The 14,374-nt window shown below is 54.3% G+C and overlaps 1 protein-coding gene across 1 annotated transcript in view; it reads left to right on the forward strand.

Moving 5' to 3' along the window:
* The window catches only part of ZNF536 (zinc finger protein 536), a 382,760-nt gene that overhangs the window by 178,438 nt on the left and 189,948 nt on the right, over positions 1-14,374 (forward strand). The window contains 2 exon segments of the mRNA XM_074314979.1: positions 644-1,366; positions 1,369-2,811. Of these exon segments, the coding sequence (XP_074171080.1) occupies positions 646-1,366; positions 1,369-2,811 (2,164 nt within the window). The 5' untranslated portion in view covers positions 644-645.

Below are 14,374 nucleotides of genomic sequence, written 5' to 3' on the forward strand. Positions count from 1 at the left end.
GATATTACTGCACTTTTTGTTGACTAAAGCAAAATCCCTTTTATTGTTCTAAAGCCTGTCCTTTACTTTCTTTTCCCCCCAAACATTATCTTGTTTTATTGTGTATCAGTAAATATCATGCCATTGGGTTGTTTTTTTGTTTTTTTTTTGGCCAAAACGTAAAATAATCTCTTTCATCTCAGACTGGTGAATGTATTGAACGTGGGAACTGAAAACAAAAGCTCCAAGTGAGTCTGTTTGGTGTTTCCGTTAAAGCCGTTCTGCTCCAAGGCCAACTTTGAACTGAACCAACAGGTGCAGGTGCCCCCAGGGGCCAGGAGGGAGAGTTTGTCAGGTGGACCCTTGATTGGTTATTAGGTGTTGACAGTGGTAAAACATTCATGATTTCAATGTGAGTGAAGAATCACAGTTGGTTAATAGAAAACACAAGGAGGACAATCTATCGCCAACACAAATTGGGGGACCGATGCCACAATGCGTAATTGGCATTTAATAATTCATTTTTTTATGATTGTTTTCCACTGTGATTCCTTAGCATTATTACGTGTAGGTAAGGCCCGAAATGCAAACCCCTCGCCAGCTGAGGCTGGCGCCTCCCTGAGCCACGGTGCGGGCACAGCTCTGAACTCTCTCTCCGTTTCAGGGATGGAGGAAGCCAGCCTGTGCCTTGGCGTGTCCGCGGCGGCGCCGGAAGCGGAGCCCCGGCTGAGCGGCCCGGTCCTCAACGGCCAGTATGCCATGAGCCACAAGCTGCACCAGGTCACCTCCCAGCTCGGCCATGCCTTCCCCGAGCTGCACCCGCGGCCCGGCCCCGAGGACCCGGCCCCCGCGCCCCTCGACGAGAAGGCCCGCGTGCCCCTGGGCGGCCAGCCCGTGGGCAGCCCGATGGCGCTGCTGGCCAGCCAGCTGGGCCGGGACGCGGACACCGGCCTGAACGGCCGCGTGGACTTGCAGCAGTTCCTCAACGGGCAGAACCTGGGCATCATGTCGCAAATGAGCGACATCGAGGACGACGCGCGCAAGAACCGGAAGTACCCGTGCCCGCTGTGCGGCAAGCGCTTCCGCTTCAACAGCATCCTGTCCCTGCACATGCGCACGCACACCGGCGAGAAGCCCTTCAAGTGCCCCTACTGCGACCACCGGGCGGCGCAGAAGGGCAACCTCAAGATCCACCTGCGCACCCACAAGCTGGGCAACCTGGGCAAGGGGCGCGGGCGCGTGCGCGAGGAGAACCGCCTGCTGCACGAGCTGGAGGAGCGCGCCATCCTGCGCGACAAGCAGCTGAAGGGCGGCCTGCTGCAGCCGCGGCCCGACCTGAAGCCCGCGCCGCCCGCGCCGCCCGCGCCGCCCGCCGCCTGCCACGCGGCGCCGCCCGCCGCCACGGCGCGGACCCGGCCCACCCGGCGCCGGCGCCCAGGCCGCCCAGCGCGCAGGACGACGCCGCGGCCCCGGCCGCCGGCTTCCGCTGCACCTTCTGCAAGGGCAAGTTCAGGAAGCGCGAGGAGCGGGAGCGCCACATCCGCATCCTGCACAAGCCCTACAAGTGCACGCTGTGCGACTTCGCCGCCTCGCAGGAGGAGGAGCTCATCGGCCACGTGGAGAAGGCGCACATCACGGCCGAGTCCGCGCAAGGCCAGGGCCCCGGCGGCGGCGGCGAGCAGGCGGCCAGCGAGTTCCGCTGCGAGGTGTGCGGCCAGGTGTTCAGCCAGGCGTGGTTCCTCAAGGGCCACATGCGGAAGCACAAGGACTCTTTCGAGCACTGCTGCCAGATCTGCGGCCGGCGCTTCAAGGAGCCCTGGTTCCTCAAGAACCACATGAAGGTGCACCTCAACAAGCTGTCGGCCAAGAGCAAGTCCCCCAGTGACGCCGAGGTGCCCGTGGCCTTGGGCGCCATGGCCCAGGAGGCGCACGCCAACCTGTACTCCAGGTACCTGTCCTGCCTGCAGGGCGGCTTCCTGGCCCCAGACAAAGCCGGCCTGAGCGAGCCCAGCCAGCTCTACGGCAAGGGGGAGCTGCCCGGGAAGGACAAGGAGGTCCTGGGGAAGCTGCTGTCCCCCATCGCCGGCGTGGCCCACGGCATCCCCGAGGGGGACAAGCACTCCCTCCTGGGCTGCCTCAACCTGGTGCCGCCGCTGAAGTCCAGCTGCATCGAGCGGTTGCAGGCCGCTGCCAAAGCTGCCGAGATGGACCCCGTGAACAGCTACCAGGCTTGGCAGCTCATGGCCAGGGGCATGGCCGTGGACCACGGCTTCTTGTCCAAGGGACACCAGCTCCAGCGCGGCCAGGAAGACCCCCTGGCGAACGCCAGCGTCATGTTTGACAAGGAGAAGCGGGAGTACATGCTCGTGGGAGCAGACGGCTCCAAGCAGAAGGTGCCTGCGGACTTGGGTCACAGCACGAAGGTGGGCGCCCAGAGGGACCTGCCAACCAAGCTGGACCCTCTGGAAGGTGGCCGGGACTTTCTGTCACACGGGCTCCACCAGGCACTTGACTATAACCTGCAGGGCCCGGGGAGCGTGAAGGAGAAGCCCACCGAGTGCCCCGACTGCGGCCGCGTGTTCCGCACCTACCACCAGGTGGTCGTGCACTCCCGCGTCCACAAGCGGGACCGCAAGGGGGACGAGGACGGGCTGCAGGTGGGCCTGGACGAGCGGCGCGGCTCGGGGAGTGACCAGGAGTCCCAGTCGGTGAGCCGCTCTACCACGCCGGGCTCTTCGAACGTCACCGAGGAGAGTGGGGTTGGCGGAGGGCTCTCCCAGACCGGGAGTGCCCAGGAGGACAGCCCGCACCCTTCCTCGCCATCCTCCTCAGGTAGGTTGCCAGGGCGGCTGGGGGAGGAGCAGCTGGCATCAGGGCCTCCTGCCCAGGTGCCTGGTTCTGCGCGGGCCTTTGCTGCTCTGCAGAGTCAGGTCCGAGCTCATGGGGCTCAATGGCAGGTGTGGACCTTGCCTTTCTGCCCTGTCATTTCACCTCTTTGGCCTTGGCGTCAAGACTGGCTACCAGGAGAGCCAGCTGACCCTCCTCCCCCGTGTGGTAGAGATGGCCAGTGGGATGTGGCCTACCCTCCCCCGGCAGTTGTCTGCCCGCCCCACTTCATGCCCTGACCCCGTTCGCCGTACCCTCCTGTCCAGACTTGGGAGCTGGCATTCTGCTTCGTCCTGGACGTGAACGTGAAAGTTGAGACCGTCGCCATCTTTCCCCCGAGTAGATTCCCGTAATTCTCTCCTTTGGACTCCCCATCTCACTCCCCAGACCAAACCTGTGTCCTTCCAAAATTGTAGTGTGGCTCACCTGCCAGGTTCCTCTGACCTGAAGAACCATGCCACCCTCCTTTGCCACTTTGGGAAAGCACTGAGGTTTGAAACACAGATGCGCGACTGCATGTCTTAAATTGTACTGTGTTCCATGGGTGATACAGCTTGGGGGTCTAAAATAGCAAAGCAGAAAATCTGTCATCAAAATGTCTGTGAAATGCTGAAGCTTCCTGGCCCAGTTTGAAGAAAAAACAAAACAAAACAAAACAAAAAAACCCGCACGATCCTAGGATGGCTAAATTTCAGTTGCTACTTAACAGCAGGTAAGCGGTCCCCTCCACCTGTGTTCCCAGGGCCCCGGACTAATGGATACTAAATTGAAAGTTGTATCTCTAGCCCCTTGTAAAGAAAGCATCTCGCTAATGCTGTAATCATTCTGCAGCCTAACAGAGGAAGTCATGCCATAACAAATGCCCGGTTACTAACGGCAACATTGATTTCTGCAATCAGCCATTAAGGCTGCAAAATGAAAGGCGGTTTGAGGCACCTCGAGGCTGCGTCGCTCACTGTTAAGGAGGTGGCAGCTCACTGTGGAGGGTCATTTTTAAAAAGTTTTTTCTTCTCCTTTTTTCCCCCCTTCTGGGTTTCGATAAATATTTCCATATTGGAGGCAGTCCACGGCTGCAGTTACTAAGCAGATGCCAGTTTCGTTCTGTTGTTATTGTCATGCGTCAGTCCACCCTCTTCCAGGACAAAATTAGTGCTAAAATAAAGTGGTAGCCTGCCGGCTGATTACAAACCAGTAAAGAATTGTTAACACACATGAATGTGAACTGCACATTCCAGAGATTCCAATAGCACTTAATACCGCGCTGCTTCAGTACCCATGAAACACACTGTCTGCTCTGGAGCCCTACACTCGCGTGTGATTTATTTTTGGTGAGACACTCGGAGAGTCCAAGAGGACCCTGAGTGCCTTGGAGGGAGGGGAGGCCGCACTGCCGGGAGTGGCCGCTCCATGGAGCAGACTAGATGCCAGGGCAGGGTTTTCAAGTTTCACCGCCTGACAGCTACAACTGTGAAAACGGACCTCTGTGCCGAGGCAGCCAAGTGCCAGGCGTCCCACTGTCACCAGGGACTATTTCCGGCCTCCCGTGAAGAGGTCCCCTCTTCTGGGAAGTGTCGTCTCGATGTTTTGGATTGGGGACCTTTAAGGAGCAGAAAGCAGAGAGCAAAGCGGCTGGCCCAAGTTTTGGGGTGATGTGGAGGTAGCCTTGACAGATGTCCACCCCTCTCCCAGACCTGCGGAAATGCAGAGGTCTCAGCAGAATATGCGACAGCAAATGCTCAGCTCACTGATGACACGTTTTCCATGTTTCTCTCACCTTCTGGCCAAGTGATAGCCTTATGCTAGTCCTGTCTCTGTTGTTTCCGTGTCTAAATACTCTGTTGAAAACACCCATTTTGCTTAAAAGAACCAAGGGGGCTTAGGACTCAAAGGAGAATTTCACTCGAGTTGTGGTCATCTTCTCACTTCTATTTCCCCCATTGAAGTATTTTACAATTGTGAAGACTGATTCTTTCATTTCTGGTTGACTTCTTTGTTTTCTTCATATTCAAATTAGACCCTTTCATAATTTTCTGGCTAAGTAAGAAAATGGATGGCATACCAACATAGAGCCCAAGTCAGCTGCAGGCTGGGGCACTGAGGCTTTCCTGGGATTAGGACCTTTAACCAAATCTGGGTAGCCTTCCCTCTATTTCCAACAAGTATGACTTGTACAAAGTGCGATTAAAATAAGCATTTAAATAAAAAATTTTGACACAATAGGTATTTTGTTATTACCTGGTAGAGAGAAACCTGCAGGTTGAAGGGGAGGAAAAAAATCTTTAAGCCCTTAAGTAAAGAAAGAAGTACTTATTAAGGCTTCTATTAAGAAATGACTGCAAAACACGGTTTTACAAATTTCTCAGACGGCATAACAATGTCGCAAAACTTAATTTGCATCACTTGATTCTTTTTTTGTTGGAAACTGGGTCAGTAGGGCCTGAGAAACTATTTTTTCAGATCTTAACCAATGAATTCTTCTTTATAAATCGCTGCTCTTAACATGATAGTAGTTGTGAATTCATCATAAAAACCCTTTTTACAGAGAGCCTCTTAGAACCGATCTGCAGAAGAAGGCTTACAATGAGTGGCAGAGGCGTCCTTTGTTATCTGATGTAATTCTTTGCAAAGGAGGATTGGGAACCGAGTGGCTGTTTAAAAATGTCTTGCTCAGACCGAGTCGAAGAAGGGGTCAAGTTTGCAATCAAACAGTTATTGCCGAGATGGGCGACTGTCACTGGCTAGGCTAATGTGGGATGCAGCTGTTTGTTATGTGAGCAAAAGAATGTTTGAATCAGTGAGCATGTGAAAATGGTTCCAGTGAACCAGAAAACGCATTTGTTCTTGGCCCCAAACTGCTGAGAACCAAGCTTCAAATCAACTGCGCAAACTAGGACCTTTGACAAATTGAGAGTCATATTTTCTAACAGAAAATGGACAAAACTAGTCGCACAGACCACGTCCTCATCTTTCCCCTTTGTTTTGTTGCTGTTGTTTATTTGACTTACCAGCGATTTCACACGGTAGTGGAGGTCATTTCTGCCTCCATGTACAATGCAAGGGAAGACGATTTGGAAGCAGCAGCTTATAAATGTTACTCTTTTATGACATTTAGAAAGCGGGCGGCTGTTTGGAGCTCCCTCGTTTCTGGCTCGCATGCAGACGCTCTGATGGCGTTGATCTCTGCGTCTCTCCCTCAAACCTCAGCTGACACTCTGCTGGGATCCGACGACCAAAGTTCTGATTCTTTCGAGTTCGCTCGGAATAATTAAAACTTAATGTACTAAGAAACGACACTGTTCATTATATCCAGCAGGGCACTTACCTTCTGCAGTCCTGTAATTTGGGAGAGGGGCTAATTGAAGTGTTGATGGTGGGAAAGGGGTAAGTGAACGCGTTGACCCTCTGTCCATTAAATAAAGTCGGCCAAGTTCCACGATCAATGGGTAGCCAGGGAGCGACGCACGGAGAAAACGCCCTTAACTCTGTTACTGCTGATGTCATAGTCTGAGGGTTCAGGCCTGGTTTGATCAGCGGGGCTCGCAGCCCTGCGCTCTCCTGTTGCTGCCTGAGCTGCACTCCTGAAATGCAGGGTCTCCGTCCTGGACTGGGCCTCTGACCTTAACCCCCTGGCCTCCCGCGGCCAGGTCCTGCATGTGCATCAGCTGGTAGTGACACGCTCTGTGTTCTTTCTTCTCCGTCCTCTTCTCACAGGGACCCTCCTCCCTGCCCCCCCCCCCAGTGGTAATCACAGCCCACCCCACACAAACACATGCAGGCATCCACAAGTGGGGGAGGGGGGAAGAAAAGGAAGAAGAAAAAATTTAAGTCTGAGGATTAAGATCTTCATTTTTTTTCTTTTTTTGCTTGTGCATTCCAATTGTTCTTAAAATATTTGGCAATGTCAATTAGTAACTGAGCAGAGTTAGCTGATGAACACAATTTTCCAGTAGACTGAGCACCCTATTGTTGCCGAGCGAACAGCAGATTTCTGAGGTCATTATCATTCGCTGGTTGCTTGGCCCAGCTGCTTCCTGCAGCAAAAGCCAAACTTTATACTGGAGCTCGGGGATGGCTGCAGCAACAGGGGGCTGGCTGCAGGAGGGGCGCTGCCCAGCCCAGACTCAGCACAGGAAGCTGGAAGGGAGAGTTTCCAGGCCCTTCCAGGAAAACCTGCCTCGCAGGCTTCTCCTCTGGTCAGGCTGGTCCTGTCCAAGCACCTTGCGCCTCCAGGCAGGGGACTAAAAGGACCAGGAGACGCCCCCCCCCCCCCCGCCCCCCAGGCGGGGGCTGTGGCAGCTAATCTCTTGGCTGAGCACAATTTTGGAAGACAATAATCCCATTTACAAATGCACTTAGAATTTGTTACCCAGTCTGTTACTGCGGTTCTGTGTCCCCTATAGATAGACTCCTTCATTTTTATGAAACAGAAAAAGGAAAGGAAAACAAATCATTCCCTTAAAGATGAAATCAGTAACTTGAAATTAGTAAACTTGGGGTGACAAACGAGGAAGAGTAGTTCATTTCCCAGAGGGACCTTTCGAGCAGATAATGGTCTGAAGTTCCCTGCAAATCAAACGCCCGTGGAAGGCTCCCTTTTCCTGCCCCCCTCCCGGCTCATGCCCCCACCCCCTGATCTGGGAGCTGCTGTTTCAGTGAGAGGAAAAGCTGCACTTTTTAAAAGTTCAGCTGTTAAAACCCAGTGCCATAAGCCGCTCTTCGTCCCGGCCTGGAAGTGTGTGCAGGCGGCCGCCGCGTTGGTACACAGGGAGGCCTGTGTGCCCAGGCTGGGCCCTGGCAGACGTGGGGTGAAGGGCTGACTCCTGGGGAGGGTCTGTCACCTTCCCCTGGGCCTGTGGCGCCTGCACACTGGGTCCTGTTGCTGGAACTGGGCTAGAGAAGCCCTTGGACGCTGAGTCACACCTCCCTGTCCTGGGGGCTGGACACCTACTCCTTTTTCTAAGCGTCTATTCGCTCGTGTGCTTTGATGATCTCGGAGAGACCGTAATTGGGGAACACTCAGTACCACTCTGGGGCTGTTGCCATCTCTCGGCTCTACATCCCATTCCAACGGGGCTGCCCCACGCTGTCACTGAGTCTTTCAGAGGCAGGAATTATACTGGCTGGACGTCTTCACATTGGGCGTGTGATGTAAAAGGCCCGAAGCAAAGCCTCCTCCACCGTCCTGTAAGGTCCAGACACCGTTCTGTGGCCGAGGAATTCGACAGGTGGCTACAGTGTCACCTTCCTGTAGCCCCTCTGCCCCCCTCTGCCCAGCCTCAGGATGCGCATAGGTGGCCGTGTGGCCCTCCAGGCTCCTGCCCAGAGAGCTCCAAGAAGCCCTCCTGTACTGTGTTGACGCGAGCACCAGAAACGCTCATTTAAATCTAAATTTAATGGTGGGTGAAAGACGCAGATTAGCTGAGGACACGGTCCCGTGGGTGAGGCCGAGAACCCAACAGTCTGTCTTCAAAGCAGAGCGTGGGACTGTGTGTGCCCCACGGACCCAGGTGGGAGGTTCTGGGCTCAGGCCTGGGCCACCACCGCAGGCCAGTGGTGCTGCAATTAGCGTGTGCTCTGCACAGGGCCACGGAGTGGCCTCCGCTAGGTCATGTGGCCAAAAGCAGGTCCGTGAGCTCCCAGGACCCACCTTTCACGCACTTGCTTGCTGTGCCTTTAGGTCACTGGGGATGCTGGCGGCCGCTTCTGGTTGGGGGGCAGCCCAAGCGTGGGGGCCTCCTGCTGACCCAAGTCCCTTCTTCGGCGTTAAGCTCGAGCCCTGCTCATGGGCGTGCCCTCCTGAGTGGGTAAAGGCATGAAGGCGCCCTTGCCGCACACACCTATCAGCTGTTTCCTAGGTCTCCTGTCTCTGCGAGGAGGTTCTGGTAGGTGGCCCTGGGGTCTCAAAAGGGGGGGCAGGGGAAAGCTTTCACAAGCCCCCGCTTTACTGGCCCCCAAGAGTCTACTGGATTCTGGAGGGCAGCTGTGGGGACACTTGGAGCTCCTGAGACGCAGAGCAGGGGGGATGCTGGGAAGGAGCTGTGTGGGCTGCGTTTTGCACGTTCTGAGCCTGTGGGGTCAGCCGAGTGCGCAGCTTGCCCCTTTAACTGCCGAGCTGTTTTGGAGTGTTGATGGTGGGGGTGGAGAAACACCTGCAGAGACCCGGAGATTGGATTTGTGCAAACGTCCCAAATTCGTGATGACTGGGCTGGAACCTTTGCCATCTGCGACCCTTGGGCCTGCTTGCTGCCCTTCTGGGTTTCTCGCCTCCCTCTGCCTCCCTGTCCTCTGTTGGCATCTGACAGGCTGGTCCCCCCGCCCTTGTGGACTAGGCTGGCAGGGGGAGGCAGGAGGAGGGGCTCAGCGAGGCTTGCGATGCAGAGAGGAGAGGGGGCTCTCCAGCAGGGTGTGGGCATTTGGTGGGGGCTGTCAGATCTCCCCGGGAGCTGAGCATTGCAGCAGCTGAGAGGAGCCATGGGTCCCCCTTGCCTTTTCCTGGCAGGACGGGGCGGCAGCAACATTTACTTAAGCTGTGGAGTTTGGCACCACTGCCACCAGGCACCATCTGGAAAGGCCTTCTCAGAAAGCATGGGCTCTCCTAGATAGCTCAGGGGAACAGGACTTGGGCAGAGGTTTGGGGCTTTTTTCTTGAGCAGAACCTGAGCATCCAGGCACCTGAACAAGGCTGGGGGTCTTCTGGGAACGACGCAGCTAACACAGGTTCCCCTCACCCCCTCCAGTTTGCATGTAGCTTTTCTTTCCGCCAGGACTCGCCAGCTCATTCTGAGCCAGGTCTGGTTGGTTTGGCTTTGTCAGGAAGTACTCCCTTTCCTGGGGCTGTATTTCCACTTCTTTATTTTATATTGCATTTTGCTTACTGTTTCCACCTAACTCCTGGTATGTTGTGGGCGCAAAGGTGGGAGGCAGCCAGGGCTGTTCCCACCAGGACTGCCATGGTTAGTCCATGGTACGGCCCTGGCATAGCAGGGCTTTTAGCATAATGTGAGAAATGAATGCTGTGCCTCTGAAAGGTGCTGGGGACACAACACTGGGAACTGGGTGGCTTGGCTTGTGACAAACACGGCTGAGCTAAGCAGAGGTTTGTCACCATCCTTTCTCTAGTCCCCGACTCCAGTAAAGGCTGCAGAGCCCCAGCAGTGCGTGGCTGTATGCTCCCTGCAGCTGGCTGACGGTGGGCCAAGGCACAAAGCAGGCTGTGCCCAGGCTGGGGCGGCTGGGCGGAATTCAGGAGCTCGGCTCGGGGCCTTTTCCTCCCAGGGAAGGTTGTCCAGGGCCTGGCTTCTCATGGGCCCCATTTCTTCGTTGCTGTGAGCCTGGGGGTTTTTGTGTGACATGTGGCATGTGTCTGAGAAAAATGACAAACACAGCGCAAGCTGACTCCTTGGCTGGGCTGCCCACTGTGCCACACAACGGGAGGGCTTGCTCTCTTCTTGGGGGTGCCTAGCCCAGCGCTGTCAGGAGTGGGTGATGGGGGTTGGCACTTAATGCTTGGTCACTTGCTTTCAAGGTGGGGCAGAGGGTTGTTTTCCAGCTTTTTCTGGGAAGCAGGGCACACTTTGGGAAACGTTGATATGTTCTACTTCGTGCCTTGGTCCAGAACATTCCACAGAGGAATCCATTCTTTCTCTTGCTGAGAAAACTTGCTGGACTGGAGTTTAGGCAGATGCCCGTTTCTTTCCTTTTGTTTGACTGTAGGTCGAAAGCCATTTGACATCCGGTGGAGCAGGTCCCAATGTGGTGCCCTCTTCTCTTCATTAAAATCATGCCCTGAAGCCCCTCACTTAGCTTGCCGTCCGGTGTGGACACCCTTGGCTGTCTGCAATCATCTTGAGAGGCATTCTGGAAAATTTCCAACTTGCTTATGTTTAGTTGGACATAAAATGTGTGCATGGTTGTTTCCTTGAAGACCAAGACAGATACATCTTTCTCTTCATTGCCAAATATATTTTGGTAGATTTGTTGCTATAGTAGGTGTTTTAGTTTCATGATTTGCCCTGAAAAATGGAAGTGATCCCTCAGCAAAGCTGCTGTGTGACATGAGTGACTTCCTGTTGGCAGGTTGTGTCCTTCCCCAGCTGGGGCCTCACTCCCCCCCCTTGGAATGTCCTTGACCACTGACCCCCTCCTAGGGGATGTTTACTGCCTTTGTTGCTATTGTTGTTGTTTCATAAGTTATTTTTTCTTACTGTAATTCTTGTTCATCTTGGGCATTTAGAAAATACAGATAAATAGCAATAATTAAAAATACACGTGTGCCCACCAGCACTCAGCGATGACCACTCTGAACTTTTTAGTACATAACTCCCAGTACCTTTCATGCACCTAAAATCTATTTAACGAAAAAGGATCATGCTGCACCAATTTCTGCTTAAATACATAGTTTCTACTTAAATATATGAGGCCTGACATTTAAGTTCGTGAACTTGTTGCAAAAATGTTGCTAACCTTTTTGATATCAGAGGGATTATTCATTATGAATTTGTACCAACTGGACAAACAATTAAGCAAGTTTACTATGTGGAAGTGCTGAAAAGGTTGCATGAAAAAGTGAGACGACCTGAACTTTTTGCCAACAATTCATGGCTCTTGCATCACGACAATGCACCAGCTCACAGGGCACTGTCTGTGAGGGAGTTTTTAGCCAGTAAACAAATAACTGCATTGGAACACCCTCCCTACTCACCTGATCTGTCCCCCAATGATTTCTTTCTTTACCTGAAGATAAAGAAAATATTGAAAGGGAGACATTTTCATGACACTCAGGACATCAAGGGTAATATGACGACAGCTCTGATGGCCATTCCAGAAAGAGTTCCAAAATTGCTTTGAAGGGTGGACTAGGCACTGGCGTCAGTGCATAGCTTCCCAAGGGGAGTACTTCGAAGGTGACCATAGTGATATTCAGCAGTGAGGTGTGCAGCACTTTTTCTAGGATGAGTTTGCGAACTTAGTTGTCTGACTTTGTATGTCATGTATTTTTGGCATTGAATGTTCTGTCACAGGATCAGCAAACGTTTTTCTGTAAAGGGCCAGATAATAAATTTTTCAGGCTTTTGCAGGTCATGTGGTCTCCATCAAAAGCCATAAATAAAAGGGCATCATGTGTTTCAGTAAAACTTTATTTACAAAAACAGGTGACAGGCAGATTTGGCCCTGGCAGGATGGGCTGTCTTTTGCAGAGTCCTGCTCTAAACTAACAACTATGCTCTTTAGATAAACCTTCACACAGATAATATGTTCTTAGAGTATATAGAAATACAGAGGAGCAAAGGAAAAAATCTGCATCAGTAAACCGATTTAGCCAAACCCCTACCGCTAAGCATGATGGGACTTGCTTTGGTTTTATTTCTTCACTGGAATCTCTCTCATCATCTGCACACTTGTTTCCTGAGGTGCAGGTCCTGGTGGCAGGCGGGCAGCGCAGGAGTGTTTGCCGCACGCCCGCGGGTTGTCCTCAGGGCTCCCTTCCACCTAGCTGCTGGGTGACGCATTTGTCCCTTCACAGGCCCTTCATTACAAACTCACTGGTTTCTTCATTCATTAATTCACTAATTCACTCATTCAAGGACAGGATGCTTACTGAGTGGGTTCTCAACACCCAGCACGAGGCACAGGGACGCGAAGCTCAATGGAGACACGTGGCCACCTCCGGAAGCTCAGAGCCTGGGGAGCCTGGACCCGTCCTTAATGGAGTGACACTGACGCACAGGAGGCTGACCCAGGGCCTGGAAGGGTGAAGGAACCTCCTCGGTCACCTGAGGAAGGCGACTCCAGGGAAGCAAACGCCCGCTCAGCCTCTGGCTTAGCTGTCCCCTCGCCCTGCTCTGAGCCAGAGTGGAAATCGCTTTCTTCCTGGGGGAGGCAGGCCCCTCAAGCTGGGAAGGGAGCAGGATGCAACACTGGGGGGCTTGGAGCTTTGTGGCACATGTGGCTGGCCAGACAGCCCACCACAGCACATGGGGCTGCCCTGAGCCGGGGCAGTGGGCGCTCCTCACAGGGCGTGAGGGCAGGCTCCAGGCTCACCTCGCTGGCCCCGACCACCCAGCCCCTCCCTAGGGGCCCCTGGTGGCCCCACGCAGGATGGGGGCCCAGAAGCAGGGCCTGGTGGGTCTGTCTCACTTCCTGTGCCAGCCTGCCTGAGCCTCTATTTCCCTCGGCCCTTTTAGCATCGTTTACGTGCTGCCCTTGCAGGCAGGTCCTGGGAGGTGGCAGACGTGGGACACGAGGCAGAGGCTCGCTGGTACCGCCACCTGGAAGCATCCAGACGGGCTCTGAGCTCTTTGTGTCATGCCTTGTGGCATCAACACTGAAACAAGCAGCCACTTCCCACTGGCCGGGCCAAGCAGGAAGCTCTGGGCTGTCACTCCACCCTGGGCACACCCAGGACAGGCGCCCAGAAAAGTGCAGCTCAGCTGGAGGCGGAGTCTGCTGTCATGGGGGAGGGACCAGCAGGTTCAGATTGCCCGGAGCCAGGTGGGAGCCCTCCTTGTGACTGTGCGTCTGTCTGCGTGTTGTGCTGCGATATGAAGGTACTGGTCGTGATGTTCTGGCTGCTGGGTGAGTATCTGCAGGGTGGCTCTGGCGTTTGGATGTAGGTTGCTGAGGGCACACGTGTGGCGTGTGCTTGTGTGTGTGTGTGTGTGTGTGTGTGTACGTGTGTGTTGGGTGTGCTTTGGGCTGCGGGTGTTTTGCTTTGGAAGTGGCTGTGCATGCACTGGGTGTGCTTATCGAGGTGTGCACGGGTGAGGGTGGGCTGGGATGTGAATGTCGGCATGTGCCTATGAGTATTGGGGTGTGCGTTAGGATGTGGTGTTGGGGTACGCAGATGTGTGTTTGTGGCTGTGTGGTTTTGGGAGATGCCTGTTTGCATGTTCACATGTGTTAGTCAGGGTGCGTGTGTTGAGATGTAGGTAATGGTGTCAGGCTGTGTGGTGTGCGGTTGGTTGTGTGTGGGCACTGCATTGGTCTGTGTTGGTGTTGACACATGTGTCAGTGGGATGTGTGTGCTGGCATGTGTGCACCGTATGTGCTTGCCCCGTGTGTGTTGGGATGGGCAATGCAGGGTCTGACCCCGCCCCCTTTCCCAGACCCTCAGAGCACTGCTGTGGGGTCTCCCATCCCTGTTGCCAGGGCTGCAGGACCCCTTGGGTTTAGTTGGCCAAGTTCTGCGGCCACCGTGGAATCTAGGGTGTGTACCTGGGGGTTGGAGGGGAGCCTCTCTGAGCTCACCACAGGGCAGGCACCTCAGAACGGTGTTGAGGGGTCCGTCTGGTCAAAGCCTGGGCCCCTGAGCAGCTCAGGACCAAACGGCATTTCACGGCTTCTGTGTACACACGGCATGGGACTCGCCCGTTCCTGAGATTAAACTCTTTTGCTGCTAGCCACTTCATAAAGCCAGAAAGGAAACATGTCGGGACAGCACGTGCTGGGTCAGGCCAGCCACCAAGGGGGGGCGGGGGCGGGGGCGGGAATCTTCCTGGAAATCGAGGAA

This window comes from Rhinolophus sinicus, linkage group LG11 (genome assembly GCF_036562045.2).
Source record: "Rhinolophus sinicus isolate RSC01 linkage group LG11, ASM3656204v1, whole genome shotgun sequence".
In the NCBI taxonomy this organism is placed as follows: domain Eukaryota; kingdom Metazoa; phylum Chordata; class Mammalia; order Chiroptera; family Rhinolophidae; genus Rhinolophus; species Rhinolophus sinicus.